General features: G+C 33.2%; 1 protein-coding gene across 1 annotated transcript in view; it reads left to right on the top strand.

Moving 5' to 3' along the window:
* LOC126970812 (glutaredoxin domain-containing cysteine-rich protein CG31559-like) overlaps positions 1-14931 on the top strand; it is a 96400-nt gene that overhangs the window by 75216 nt on the left and 6253 nt on the right. The window contains exons 3-4 of the mRNA XM_050816935.1: positions 5926-6159; positions 12626-12691. Of these exons, the coding sequence (XP_050672892.1) occupies positions 5926-6159; positions 12626-12691 (300 nt within the window). The remainder of the gene's footprint in view (positions 1-5925; positions 6160-12625; positions 12692-14931) is intronic.

Raw genomic sequence — 14931 nt, 5'->3', positions numbered from 1 at the left:
ACATATTTTCGTTGCTGTTCTGTTCATAAATAGATTGAAGAGTTCCATCAAGAGGGGCTGAGCTTGAACGTGGATTAACTTCATGCTTATCATAATCATGAGACAGCGCGTGTTTTAGGTGATAAAAGTAACAACTTCATTAAGGCAAAGTTAATAATACGAAATAAACCAATGCCCGATGAGGCGAGTCTTTTAGTTCTAGCCAACATTATCCAAAAGAGCGTTACATAGCCTAGCATCTCATTCAATACCCACAAAAACACAGCCTTTCTTAAGAAGTTTTCACTCGAAAAATCATTTTAAATAATCTAACCAACAGCAAAATTTGTTGAAGAACTGCATTTAAATTCAATTATTGTTCAAATAAGATATGGAGCGATGACATAGTAGAAACAGCAGGAAAGTCGTGGACAACAATTGCAAGAGACAGGAACGATTGGAAATTAATGGATGATGCTTTTACCGCTAGTGGTGGTCCTTATATCGAAAATAATGAATCACAATACTAACAAACTACTTTTATTTAAAACGATATAATATTAAGTCATACTAATAAATAAATTTATAAGGAAATACCTAAATGTATAGATGTAATGAAATACAGCTTTAAATAAATCATTATTGTTCAATTTGACCCCAACAAGGATATATTGCCATATATAAAATTGTTTAAATACCCTCATAGTGAAAAAGGTGCAAATAAAAAAGCTTACCTACGTGTCGGTTATAAATGTCAGCATCTTAATGAATAGAGTTTATCTAAAATTGAATCAAAATGCTTTATAATTAAAATTCAAATCGTCGACGTCTCTTGCTATAAAAAAGCACAAACAGCTGATGAATTGGTTAACTGTTAACTGACTTGCGAGGTTTTGAATAACTGTAACCGATGATTTGAGGCTTCGATACTTTTACAACAGACACTAAAAAATTCAATAAGCCTATATTGCTTTGAAAAATTGTTTAGCGATATTTAATTTAAAATCTAAATTCAAATTATCAGAGTTTGGTTAGTCTGTTCTAAGCAGTCTGCTTTTCGAAGGGCCTTCTCTACAAATTTCCACGCCTTTATTTGCATCCATTTAGTCAAAGCGATGATTTTGACTTCGTCTTTTAACTTTTTTGACTGCATTCCGACCCTTTACTTCTTTTTCGGTACAATTTAGATATTATTTTAGTCTATTTCTTAATATGCTTTTTTTATGTTGATGTTTGAATTGAGTTAGTAGACCTTTTATTTCTTGCAATTTTAATTTAACTCGTCTTTTGGCTCTTTGTGTGTTGTCTTCACATAATATATTTATTTTACGTAATAATTTTGATCCTTAGTCCTCTATCTCTAAAACTATTTTATTTGTTTTATTTTTTGTGAGTATTGTCACTCTAATAACAATTAATTAAAACTAAGATGGAGATATGCAAAATGAATCCAATGGAAAAGTTCTACAAAATTTAAAGCGTGCATTGTTTTATATTTCGTAAGATGGAACGGAACCTTGACAGTCGGACAAACTAACATGTTGAGCTAAGGATCTCTAGAAATCCATATACAATTAAACATAAAACAGATTATTTTGGATGTGACAACTGAAAAAAAGAAAAATAATAATATATAGTTACTATTTGTTTATATTTATAGTGATAGTCTTAGTAAGACAGATGTAACAAGGATTTAAAATACAGCTATGAAACACTTTCATATAACTATATTACGGTATATTAATAAATGTATATCTATAGAAAGATCATACGATATCGAACGATACGATATCGGGCCGATATGAAAATCGTTTGCTATAAATGACAGTGGTTCGGGCGTGGCATAGGCGTAATTAGGAATAACTGGACATTACTTTTGGCATATTATATTATTGTATAGCGAATAGATGACGTAATTATAACAGGTGCCTTGATGTACGAAGGAAAGATTTGTTCTTTAATAGCTTTACTAGCCTGCGGCGTCGCTTGAGTGTTCTATCGCCCAAATATCCGGTCCAACAGGTCTGTAAGGCTTGCAAAGTCAAACAAAAAGCGATACTTTTTTGTTTTGCACCTCATGCACACTCACCAGGGTACCTGAATATATGGAAGATATTTTACAAATATCTCTTCTTGAATCTCAACTGAGAGCCTTGGACAAAACTTCTTGGTATTCATAAGGATGCTACCTACTTGACACTGCAGGAGAACGATGACGTAACTTGTTAAAAAAATTATCTGTGCGAGGCACACAAGATGCCGGCTAGATTATGGGTACCACAACGGCGCCTATTTCTGCCGTGATGCAGTAATGTGTAAGCATTACTGTCATTTGGTCTGAAAGGCGCCGTAGCTAGTGAAATTACTGGGCAAATGAGACTTAACATCTTATGTCTCAAGGTGACGAGCGCAATTGTATTGCCACTGAGAATTTTTGTGTTTTTCAAGAATCCTGAGCGGCACTACATTGGTATGGGCAGGGCGTATTAATTACCATCAACTGAACGTCCTACTAGTCTGGGCCCTTATTTTCATTCAAAAAAAAGTACTTCCTTATACGATTTTTTCAGGTCATTATGACATAACTAAAGTTGACAACGATATAGTGATTCTTTTAGTGTTGTAAGAGAGTAACTTACTATTAGGTAATCCCCGGTCTTCAACCGATAATAAAAAAGCAGGTTCAACATTTCCACATCAATTTAAATTCGCTCAAAAAACTTTCATGCATATATTGAGCGACCGCCGTCAGGCAAGTTTAATTCTACAATATTTCTTTGTAAACATATATTTTGATGAAAAAATAGCCAGCGCTACGTTTGTAGCGCCCATTCTTCTCAGGCCTGAGGCATTCGTTTTGGAATGGGTGGTAGTTTTTCATTTTTTACCCATCGAATAAATATTTATCTATTTATTTTTCCTCAGACCTCAACAAGCGGGCGCAAGAAACTCAGCGAGCTTCGACTTTTTTTTTTAATTTTGCCACAACATAATTTCGTTAGTTAAAGTTTAGGACAGTTACTATATTACATAAAATCTGTGGTATTATTAAGAAAGTCATTTAAGTTCTGTAACCTTACATACATTTTATTTCGTTACACATTTGTTATACAGAAAATATTTCAGGTGTTATTTTGTCAAAGTATATAACATCTGCCAACAAAACTAAAGTTTGTTTTTAAAAACAACTTAAACAATGTAACTTCTTCCTATTGCATTATTCTTTTACATTTCAAAATATCGCGTTGTATTGATATTTGCAGTCTGATATAAAATACCAATATTCAACAATGCTCTCACGTCGTCTGTCGCAACGAATTTCTTGAAGCTTTTAACGCTGCTGTCAATAACATTGTTATTTAAACGTAAAATTGTAATTCGATTATACAATCGTATACGCAATAGTACTGACCTAATGTCCGCCGTACCAACAGTTCACTCGTTAAATAAAAGCATATACATGTAAGTGCAGTTGTCTCTACAATCTTCTCGGAACTTTGGGTATGACGAAATTCTTGTTTTTTTTTATGCCTGTATTGTTATTCATATAACATATTCTTGGGTTAGACAATTTATACGTGTAGGTAGATTCAAAAGCTGTGAAAGCATCGAAAAAAGTAGCGGTGAACTGTTAGCCTCTATTTTCAGCAACACAGGCACACTAAAACAAAGTGACGACGTATCACGAGTGTAAGTCGTAGCTTGTTATGCGTACTAGAGCTATAAACCTGGCCTGTTGAAATGCGCTGCCTAATAGCAAGATGATCTATCTAAAGTCTAGACGTATCAATTATTTAAGATTCTGGGTGATCGGAATGTTTGATAAAAAAAAAATATAAAATGAAATAATTATAAAATTTATAGTACCTCATGAGTGACCGCAGTTGTCACTCATATTGGGATGTTAAAAAAAGAAAAAAACGGTTTGGTTCGAACTGCGATCGCAGTCACTAATACCGTCTACTATATCGTGTTGAAATTATTTTGTTAAAAAAAAACATTTTTTCACCTCCCTAGAAGAAAAGTGCATTTGCTGCATTAAACCGCAACCGATTTTTGCTCAATCAGTGAGAAAAAAATTTTCATCATCTTTTGTTTTTGACCTTTCGTAGTGCTAATGCCATGCACTTCGTCAATGTCGAAGGAGGCGCGAAAGAGGTATTTTATTTTCTTTTTCTACGTTTTGAAATCAAGTATTCCGTTACTTATAGGTAAATAACCTATCACTCATCACCAATTCGCTAAATAAAATTAGGATATCATCCTTACAATCTGGATGCACAGTGCCGTTTTCAAGGAGCTTTCTTCCACGTACTACAAAGCTGTGGAATGAGCTTCCTTGTACGGTATTTCCGGGACAATTCGACATGTGTACGTTCAAAGAAAGCACGTACACTTTCCTTATTAGTTATATTTTGTAAAATGTTCTTGTTTGTGATTGGAATGCTTGGAATGCTTGGAACACTGTCGAAATATCGCGGAACTAAAAAGTCCTCATTATAGTGAATATCTCTCACTATTCTCGAATAAGTGATAGTACAGCTTCGTTCCTTTACAATATAATAAACTACAAGAAGAGCTCAATACAATTGTCAAGGAAATTGCGTAAACGGTTCTGGTAGTTCTACGTAAGAAGTGTGAATTTGAGACATTGCGTTCAGCATCATTTGTGTCGCAGTGTTTGTGAATTTCGCAACAACAATCACCTTTAGATTATAAAGTATATTGTTAGGATTATTTGGACCAACGATTATTGGCATAAGTTTATATACTTATTTAGCGATATTACTGTACTCATAAATCTTTTGAGGTATATCATTTTTGTAATCTTATTATGTCGAAACATATAGTAATATTTTGTAAAATGCTGAAATGTAAATTTTCGGTTTCTTCTCGTCATGAAAGTTCAACTCATCATCTTCAAATGTTGATACATGGTTAAATTAATAAGTGTAATTTTTTTATCATAACTCCACATTAACATCTTCATCGAAGTGTTGGTAAATGGTAAACGACAATCTGTGCTCGAAAAACGTTTTTGATGTTAAAATAATTTGTAATTTAGATCAAAAAATTACACTCATGAATTATACCATTTATCAACACTTGATCACCGCCGCCCACATTCTCCTGCAACACTAGAGGAATCACAGTAGCGTTGCCGGCCTTTATGGAAGGTGTACGCGCTTTTTTTGAAGGCCCATGTCGTATCGTCCCGGAAACACCGCACAAGGAAACTCATTCCACAGCTTTGTGGAAAAGGTTCCTTGAAAACCGCACTGTGGTAGACCGCCACACATACATATTGATAATATGTAGATACTTATTTTAAATCCTATGTGTATGTATATTTATGTTATCACAACATAATATTATAAATGTGAAATGAGTAAATTTGTTTCTCCAATACACAAAATAAGTAATTTATGGATAACATGGCGTGATATAAAAGTATTATGAAGCACAATTACACTCAAAATAAAAATACTTAATAATTGCTATAAGTTACTTAAATAATATTTCATTACGTCATATTACAGTCCTCAAACTGTTAAATATATAATTTTCCTTAAGATAATATTTAAAGTAATAATAACTAATAATATTATTATTAAAGAAAAATAAAATTGATGTAAGATGCGATGCATGTGAAAAATAATAACATAGTTATCTTAAAAGCGGCATCTATTTATTAATATACATTTCATTTGATATTGGTAACAATCCTGATGAGTGTAAAACTCGTTTTGTATATTAATTGAAGTTTTCGTTGTTACTCAGAGATGGCGCTGAATCAGTTATTACTACTCTTATAATTAGTTGCTTATTTTCATGAAATTTATTTAATTAAATGATTTTAGTAAAACCAACAAGCGACCGTTTATAATAAACCGATGATCGTCCATCCAAAAGTCAGGTTTTTTAAAAAAGGATTTATATTTACAGAGTTACAAAGAAAAGGACGCCGGAAAGGTGGTGGTGTACACAACAACCATGGGCATAGTCAGAAGCACCTACCAGAGGTGTGTCCTCGTGAAGAAGATTCTCAGGAACTTGCTGATTAAGTACGAGGAGAGAGACATCTTCATGAGCACGGAGTACCAGGACGAGATCAGAGACCGAATGAAGAGCGAGCAGATTCTCATTCCACAGCTGTTTGTGGATGGACAATATGTTGGGGTAAGTGTTTAGTATCTTTGAATAGCCACCTCATGTTTGTTAGAGTTTCACATAACTCTAATTGATAATAATAATTCACCTTGATTTATCAAACATTTAAGCTTAGAATATATTTATTAGCGTATAGACGACTTCACAGCCCGATTATGTTGACCAATTTTTATATATCTATGTGTGCGTTAGCAAGTGGTTTAATATTGAAAATACTAAGGAGCTATTGCCATCGGTGGCTGACTGTTAACGACCTGTCATACTAAATCGGTTACAGTAACAAAAGATTCGCTTTACCTTACTGTATCTCAGATATTTTCTCTCTCTCACGCTGTGTTATTCTATGATAGGTACAAATAAAAGTCGTTAACTAAAAGATGGCAATCAAATTATATTTTAGATTAGATTAGTTTGATAAAAACATACCCAATGCTTTGTACCTAATCATCGCCTTTATGCCCGCTTTTATTTAAATAAAATTGGATATTCATATGTATTAATTGAATTCTCAACGATAAACAAAATAATAAGAACTACCTTTCGTTTTAATGCAAGCCCGAATCCATGACTTTATGCACTGTTTCCATGGGAAGTTGTCACTTTTTCTAGAGATTTCTCTAGCGACTCGATGTCTATGAGTGACAATACGATAAACGAACAAGCGACGACTTGATACCAACCTAGAATAATTGCGATTCTGTTTTTTTTATGATACTGGGGTGTCCATTACATTATTGTGATTTAAAAGAAATCATAATATAATTAATTTGAAGGAGAAAAATTAATCATTATTAGAATAAAAAAATAAAGTTTAAAATAAAATACTGAATTTTAATTTTAATTATCGATGTTAAAAAAATATTTTATGAATTTCCGCAAAGTAACGCCTAATTCAATAAATTTTCATAAAAAAGAATTTAATAAAAATAATAATATTTAAAAAAAGTATATTATTATAAGTTATTAGTTAGTTACAATATTGTATTACTTTCATTATTGCAAATTTGTAAAAAGGGCTCGCCCGTTTATAATAAATAAATAATTCAGATCAATATTTAGATTATCTATACTAATATTATAAAGCTGCAGTGTTTGTTTGTTTGTTTGAACGCGCTAATCTCTGGTACTACTGGTCCGATTTGAATGATTCTTTCAGTGTTTGTTTGTTTTTTTTTCAAAATTAGGGATCTGTAATAAAATTGCTATTTTGTAACACAAGGTGTAAAATCGAAAACCTATTTTTGCGTGCGCTGCAAAAACTATTGACAATAGAACAAAATGATGTACAGGCTATAATATAGGCAATATTTTATTACTTATAAAACTATCGCGTGAATTATACTTTATATGGCAAAACAACGTTTGCCGGGTGAGCTAGTAATATATAAATCCACGGACGAGTAAAAAAGAAGGACTCCGTGTCACCTGACAACAGTGAAGCACCAAAACAAGCCGGTAAATGAGTAAATACATAGCCCCACGCACACACGTATTGTGTAACTAATATCCTCGTCACCGCACACACACTAGCATAACGGTGCTTCACTTGCTAATATCACAGCCGGGAGTCCTTCTTTTTTACTTTTTTACTCCGTGTATAAACCCAACACAGACTTAGCTATAATATATACTAATATACCGCACTATAATATATTTTATAGCAAGCTACCACACACTGAGAAATATATATGTTGCCTTCATTAATTGATGGTAGTCCTAGTGTTCGCACGTATTTTGTAATTAACGGTGTTCTTATTTACATTATTTACGATTTAGTGATATATATATATATATATATATATATAATATGTGTTGCTATACCATAATATATAGTAATATGCAATAATGTATATTACGGTATCGCTTGGTGACGTCACAGAAATATATTATATTATAGCTGAGTGTGCGGTCACGCTAAAATTAGTAAATTAGTATAGAAAATATATAGTAATATGCCTAGCTATAAAAATATTTATATATATTATAGCTATGTCTGTGACGGGATTAAATCTCGTAAAATATATTATCTATTATATCGGTTAAAATCTAGGCTCCTAACACAATAAACGCGTTCTGAATTTGAATTTTAAAAATATTTAGGTTTTATATTTATGGCCAGACAATTACAGTTATATTTGAAACAATTTAAGATAAAACTGAGTGTTATTCTCGCATAGAAAAAAGAGAAAAATAAAAAAGTGGATTCATTTTTGGACAAACACGCAGAATAATCGACAGAGTATTGTGGAAAATTTTAGAGGAGACTTTTGCCAAAGAGGAAACTGAACTAAACCAACCCCAGCAACGGCTGGTGGTAAATAAAACAGCTGAAAATATTAAGGCTCATTTGAATTATTTACAAATTTGTAACAGATATACATAAAATAACTGTTTGTTTGATTACTAGACGCAACAAACTGCTATTCGATTGGAAACTAACCAAACAACATTGTAGCCATTACAACTTTTGATTGTTTACTAACAAATACTCATTTGTACATCCGCTTTTGTTTACATATTAACTGCTTTCTGTTTACACTATTAAATCTTGTATGATATGTGTGTGAAGGTATAGGAAAAGTTGAATATTGAGGCCAGTAGAATTCGCTACTACTAAGAATCTTACGCATTTTAACAAATTTAAAGTCTTATTTATTTTTTCCAGTTTATGAGTAAGCAGTAAAAAGTTTGAGAGCAAAATTCAACGAAATTTACATCTTGACTGTTGCTTCTCAATATATTCTTGATAATGTAATGTATGTTCATAGGCATATAAGTGTATTTGCTAGAAACTACAATAACCATTATGATAACACCAGGAACAGACATAAACTTATAATGCTTACTACTCGGCTTAATCGAATTAGTACGTCTTTTGTGGGGCGCTGTATATGCTTTTACAACAAGATCCCAGAAAATGTTCAAAACTAAAGTGTTACGTTATTCAAAAGAATTGTTAAAAAATGTTTGTGTGGTAAAGGTTACTACTATAACATAAATGACTTTCTTAATGATACCACAGATTGACAAAGGAGCGACCGCCCTCAGGCTATTGAATAATAAGTTCAATTGTGCAATATTACTTTGTAAACAAATTTTTTCGATGAAAAAAAAAACCCGATGAGATTGTTGCGCCCATACTTCTCAGGTCTGACGCATTCGTTTTGGAATGGGTGGTAGTTTTTGACTTTCAATAAGTGATTTCACATCCAATTTTGAATAAAAATATTTGAATTTGAATTTTACGTAGCACGTTACAAGTTGTAAAACAAAATTGTAACTTATTAACTTAAAATATTAGTGGAGTCATAAATTTGGCCTTTGATCCTTTGATGGTGTCTTGTCAAATTGAACATTGGGCTGTACTTAGCACTCCTCCATCTTTAGACCACTCCAAAACCCTAATGCAAGCCAATAACAAAAACGCTGTTTATAAGGCAGTAATATGTACCAAACTGACTAATTTGTTAGTTCATTGATCAAAGGCAAAACATTAGTTTAATAAATATAAAGCAATTATTTAAATACAATAATTTGTAAATCATTGCGAGAGTATTTCTCTGAAATGGGTATTAACTTCAAAGCTAGGCAACTTTCATGATGGAGATATGCAAAAGGTTATAATTCCAACGAGATAGAACAGAATCTGTACATTTTAATTGAATTTATAAATATAAGCCTGTTAATTTAATTAATATTATGCTTAACCACTTACATAACGGGTTACTTACAATCTGTTGTTGTTGCCTTTAATATCAATAGTGATCAATTACACGCTTTTTATAAGCTTCTGCATTTATATTTGTTAGCGACTCATTTGGACGCGATTTAGACCCACTTTAAACGGCCAGATTTCGTTCGTTAACTTATCGAGGACCGATGACAATACTTTTATTTGATAAAATTATTCCATTTTTCAATTTATTAAAGTTACATTTTTATTTTTATTTTAGTTAACCTGACGTTTCAAGAACTTTAACGCAAAAATGTAATGTAAATACAGTTAAAATTACACGCGTTTTAATCCTTTAAAAGTGTTTTATTTAAACTAATTAAAATATTTGGAGATTGTATTTTGGTATAACAAATACTTTAATTTATTTAAAATCAAGCCGCACAGTTCAATGTGGCGAACGAAGAATTAAAATGAATAACGTGCACTCGTCACGGTGTTGCATAACACAACAACGCTCCACGTGCTATCTGCCCGTGACCTTGAACCAGTGACCGGATTGTTACACTATTGACTTGTTTAGTGAGAATTAACTGCAGTATTTTATTAATTTAATCATTTTCTGCTTCCAATTAAATTAATTTTTCAACCGACTTGTAAAAATACAGGTAAGCACTTCGAAGTTGCGTAACCAACGATAGAACCATACCTATTATTAAATTAATAATAATATTTTATGCAATTGCATGCAAATCATTTCGTCTACATTCCTACGTTCCTACTACATTTAAAGAGTATTTTAATCTAATATAATATTTATAAATAACACAAGGCTGGAATATGCACGAAAAGTTAAGAAATCGCAGCTAAAAATGCAGTGGGAAGCTCCTTTGCACAGTATGCCGGCTAGATTATGGTATTACAATGGCGCCTATTTCTGCCGTGAAGCAGTAATGTGTAAACATTACTATGTTTCGGTCTGAGAGTAGCAAATGAAATTACGAGGCAAATGAGTCTGATGATGATGTTATCTTACGTCTCAAGGTGACGAGAGCAATTGTAGTGCCGCTCAGAATTTTCGGGTTTTCAGGAATCCTGCACTGCATTGTAATGGGCAGGGCGTATCAATTACCATCAGCTGAACGTCCTGCTCGTCTCATCCCATATTTTCATATAAAAAAATCCCCCACTGCTAAGATGTAAACTTTCAACTTTGTCATACAAACATTTGCAGCTTTCGGTATTCGAACTTGGGACTACCAGCTAAGAAGCTAAAGGTCAGGTTTCCAAACTACTCGGCTAATTGGCCGTCAAAAGCCTTTGTCTGTTATTAAGTGCCCCATTTATCTGTTACTGAGTATAGCTATTCCACTTGATAATTTAGGCTGCAGAGCGCAACTTGCGACGTTGTTACAAACAAAATGAGGGTCATTAAACTTTCTTATAAATATTTACTTTATTATTTTCTATATTTGTCCTTTTATTGCATTTATCACGGGGAGTGTTTCGAAGAGCTGTTTAACCTGATTTTTGCCGATGATGGAAGCGTGGTTTCCTCCACACTGCAAGTTTCAAGGGACTATCTGCTGCGTACAAACAAACCGTGGCATGAGTTTCATCGCGCACTGATTCCAAGAGGATTACGACATAGATACCTTCAAAAAAACGCGTACAACTTCCTAAAAGTCTAGCAACGCTCCTGCGATCCCTCTAGTGTTGCCAGAGTCTGGGTACCGGTGATCACTTAAAATCAGACAATAAAAAAAATGCGCTCGATGCGTTGTAAGAAAAACTCCGGCATTTGAAGAATTATAAGTAATTGTGTTAACACAAGGTTAAGTTGTGTTATAAGTAATTGTGTTAACACAAGATTAAGTTGTGTTATAAGTTATTATATTAACACAAGATTACCTAACAATTAATAACTTCTTACATTTAACGCGTACTTACGATTTAGTAATATATAATTACAAAACCATTCGAGAATGATCCTTCACGCTTGTCAATGGACCTTTGAAAGTTGTATGACATGAAAGGTCATTGGTAAATGGTCATCTTGTGTTTCAAAATATCTTTATTGTATTAAGATATATTCTGTTTTCCTAATCACGATGTATTTAGTTAGAAAACGGTCAAGTGTGATCACCTTTCGTACCGTACCACCGTACAACACTATTTACTTTTTAAAAATGTACTTTCGGAAACGAGATTTGAAAGTGAAACTTTTATTACATCGTCTCAAACGTTTTCCTCTGTGTGTTGCATGTCGCGTGACGGTCGGGCGGCGCCTATAGTTCGCAACAGCTGACCGTGTAGTGTATAGACTATTACCCATTTGTGCCAGTGCTCCACGCTATTTTGTTTGTTTTTGTCAGTGTTTAATGTAAATGTTGTTATTTTTTAATAAGTCTATAATGTGAAAAACATTTTCACTTTCACCGTGGTGTCATAAAACCACACAACCCTTTTTTTTATATCTCTAGCTATAAGTCTCTAGAAGTCTTTTTCCAGTGGGGCTTCTTTGTAAAGGATACCAACTTAACTTTAAAACTTAAATATTTATAATTCTAGCCGTCCCAATTATGTCTGTGTACCAGAATGAGTAATAAGTGATTTCTCATTTCAGTGATAATAATAAAAATAGGTTTATATAACTATTTAGGGCAAAAAGATGAATTATTATTAAATATTTATAAAAAAGGTTACATTTCAGTCAATTTTTCCGTAGGCTTGAGCTGTCTAAGGCTTTTCCTTATTCTAAATTATTTATCGTTTTTTTAATAGAATTGTTGTAAATTTCAGGATGCAGACACGGTTGAGAAACTGAATGAATGCGGAGAGTTGCGCAAAATGCTAAAACCTTATAAGGTAAACAGAAAACACTTCATAAATAATATTAAGGCTTTCCGAATTTTATTGGCTTATGTTCATCCTCTGTGATTCATTCAAGTCCTTTCGATGAGCAAGTAACAAGGTCGTTGTGCCTGGACGCATCATGTAAGGATCTTTGTGAGTAAATAAATAAATGAATCACAAATATTATACTCAATAAACAAAAGATGTGATCAAGTCATTTGCAATACAAAGCTTTCAAACTCACCATTTCGAGTGGTAAAAATGTTTGAGCTATAAATCCTGACTGTGTCATACTGTGAATATAAGGTGAAGTGAAGTTTTTTTTATGACAGTAAGGGACGAGACGACCAGGACGTGCAGCTGTTGGTAATTGATACGCCCTGCCCATAACAGTGCAATGCCGCTCAGGATTCATGAAAAACCCAAAAATTCTGAGCGGCAATACAATTGCGCTCGTCACCTTGAGACTTAAGATGTTAAGTCACATTTGCCCAGTAATTTCACTAGGTACGGCGCCCTTCAGACCGAAACACAGTAATGCAGAAATAGTCGCCGTTGTGGTACCCATAATCTAGCCGGCATCCTGTGAAAAGGAGCCTCACACTGGTGTCCCTACTTTTTGAATCTCATATTTTATTTTATAGTATTTGAATGTAAAATAAAATAAAAATTGCTATAATGTTTTGCATTACTTTATGTTTCGGCTGTAGCAGTTAATAATAAATATCTGGACTTCGAATAAAACAATAAGTGCCATGCAAATAACCCGGACGAACAAATTGCACGTCAGACACATATGTTACTTTTATTTTAAAACAACTCAAAAACAGGAATAGATTCTCATTTTGAGCATTTTTTTGTATGTATATTACCTCTTAAGTACACTGTTAATGGACTTATTTTCGTGTGAAAGGGTATACTCCGGCCTTAATCCCATTGTTAAAAAGTGGATCTGATGACGAAATGAATAATGAAAGAAATAATGGGAAACTCCTCAAAATTTATAGGAAAATATTATAATGTAGCAATTTTCACACATAGCGTTTCTGGTTTTTCAACAATAAAGAGAAAATTGAAATTTTCATTTTTTAGAATTGTTAGCAAATGTAAGAAATGTAACAATAAAGTATTTAATACTTTTTCTAATTTTTCGTCATAACATATATGACGAGGAAAGAACCTCTGTATTGTTTTTAAAAGGTGTGACGTCATTACTGTTGACATCACAATTGTTATCTTGCTGAAGATCACTCATTGGTTCTTCTAAAGAAAACTACACGAGTAGGTATTTTATTACTTTCGTTTATTCAACGGGCAGCGTTACGACGTCCCAGAGAGGTCCGTACCGTACGACAGCCCGAGCACGACTGACTGCAGTCAGTGTCGATTTTTTTTTTTTTTTTTTTTTGCGCAAAAGCAAGGGAATGGGCTACCCTCCGGGATAACGACGGGAGGGAGGTAGTGAATGCTCATGCATACCAACGCAGCCTAAGTCTGCGTTGGTTATGTGGGACTCACGTGAAAACCTAGGTGCCTACCCACTAAACACCACCTGCAGTTGGCTTTGGGCAGGTGCCCAAGGTCAGAGAGGCGCAAGCGGCACTCCCTATGGAGTTTCCGCTGGGATTATCAGTGTCGATCGTGCGGGCTGTATTTATAGGACCGTGCACGTGCTCGTGTTTTACATTCATGTTGTTTTTTTACAATAATTTCACATCACAATGTAATTTATGAACTAATTTTAAATAAAATTAGTTAAACTAAATTATTCTCGTTTTTATAATAGGTGTGTTATAGTATTTGCTTCGATATATATCTTTTATTTAATAACTCATTAACCCCTGTGGGGAAGTATCTTTAGATGCAAATAAAAGGTAATAAATTCATAAAACAGACGATCTCTAAAGAAGAAAACTATTCTGAATCCCATATAGTATTCATAGTTGAAGTAATATTGGTTTCACAACCATGTGTAGAGGTATTTTACTATGAATCCATGTCCATCACTCCATGAAGTAATGTGTGTACTAGAGGCTTGGGTGTGTACATTGTGAAATTGATTCTCGGCAATTATAGACGTTTAACTTTCATTTCCCTCGCCAATATTTGCTTCACAATATTTGCCGATTTCATCATTTAGTCAATAGTGGCTTTATGTAATGTTAAAGTACCTTCTTCAAAGTCAAAGTTAAATAAACTTCAACTAGCATTGAACTAAGCGCTTTTGAATCGTCATAAAAAATTTGAATTAC

Source organism: Leptidea sinapis, chromosome 22 (genome assembly GCF_905404315.1).
Source record: "Leptidea sinapis chromosome 22, ilLepSina1.1, whole genome shotgun sequence".
NCBI classification, from domain to species: Eukaryota; Metazoa; Arthropoda; class Insecta; order Lepidoptera; family Pieridae; genus Leptidea; species Leptidea sinapis.
This window is presented reverse-complemented; position numbering and strand designations above follow the sequence as displayed.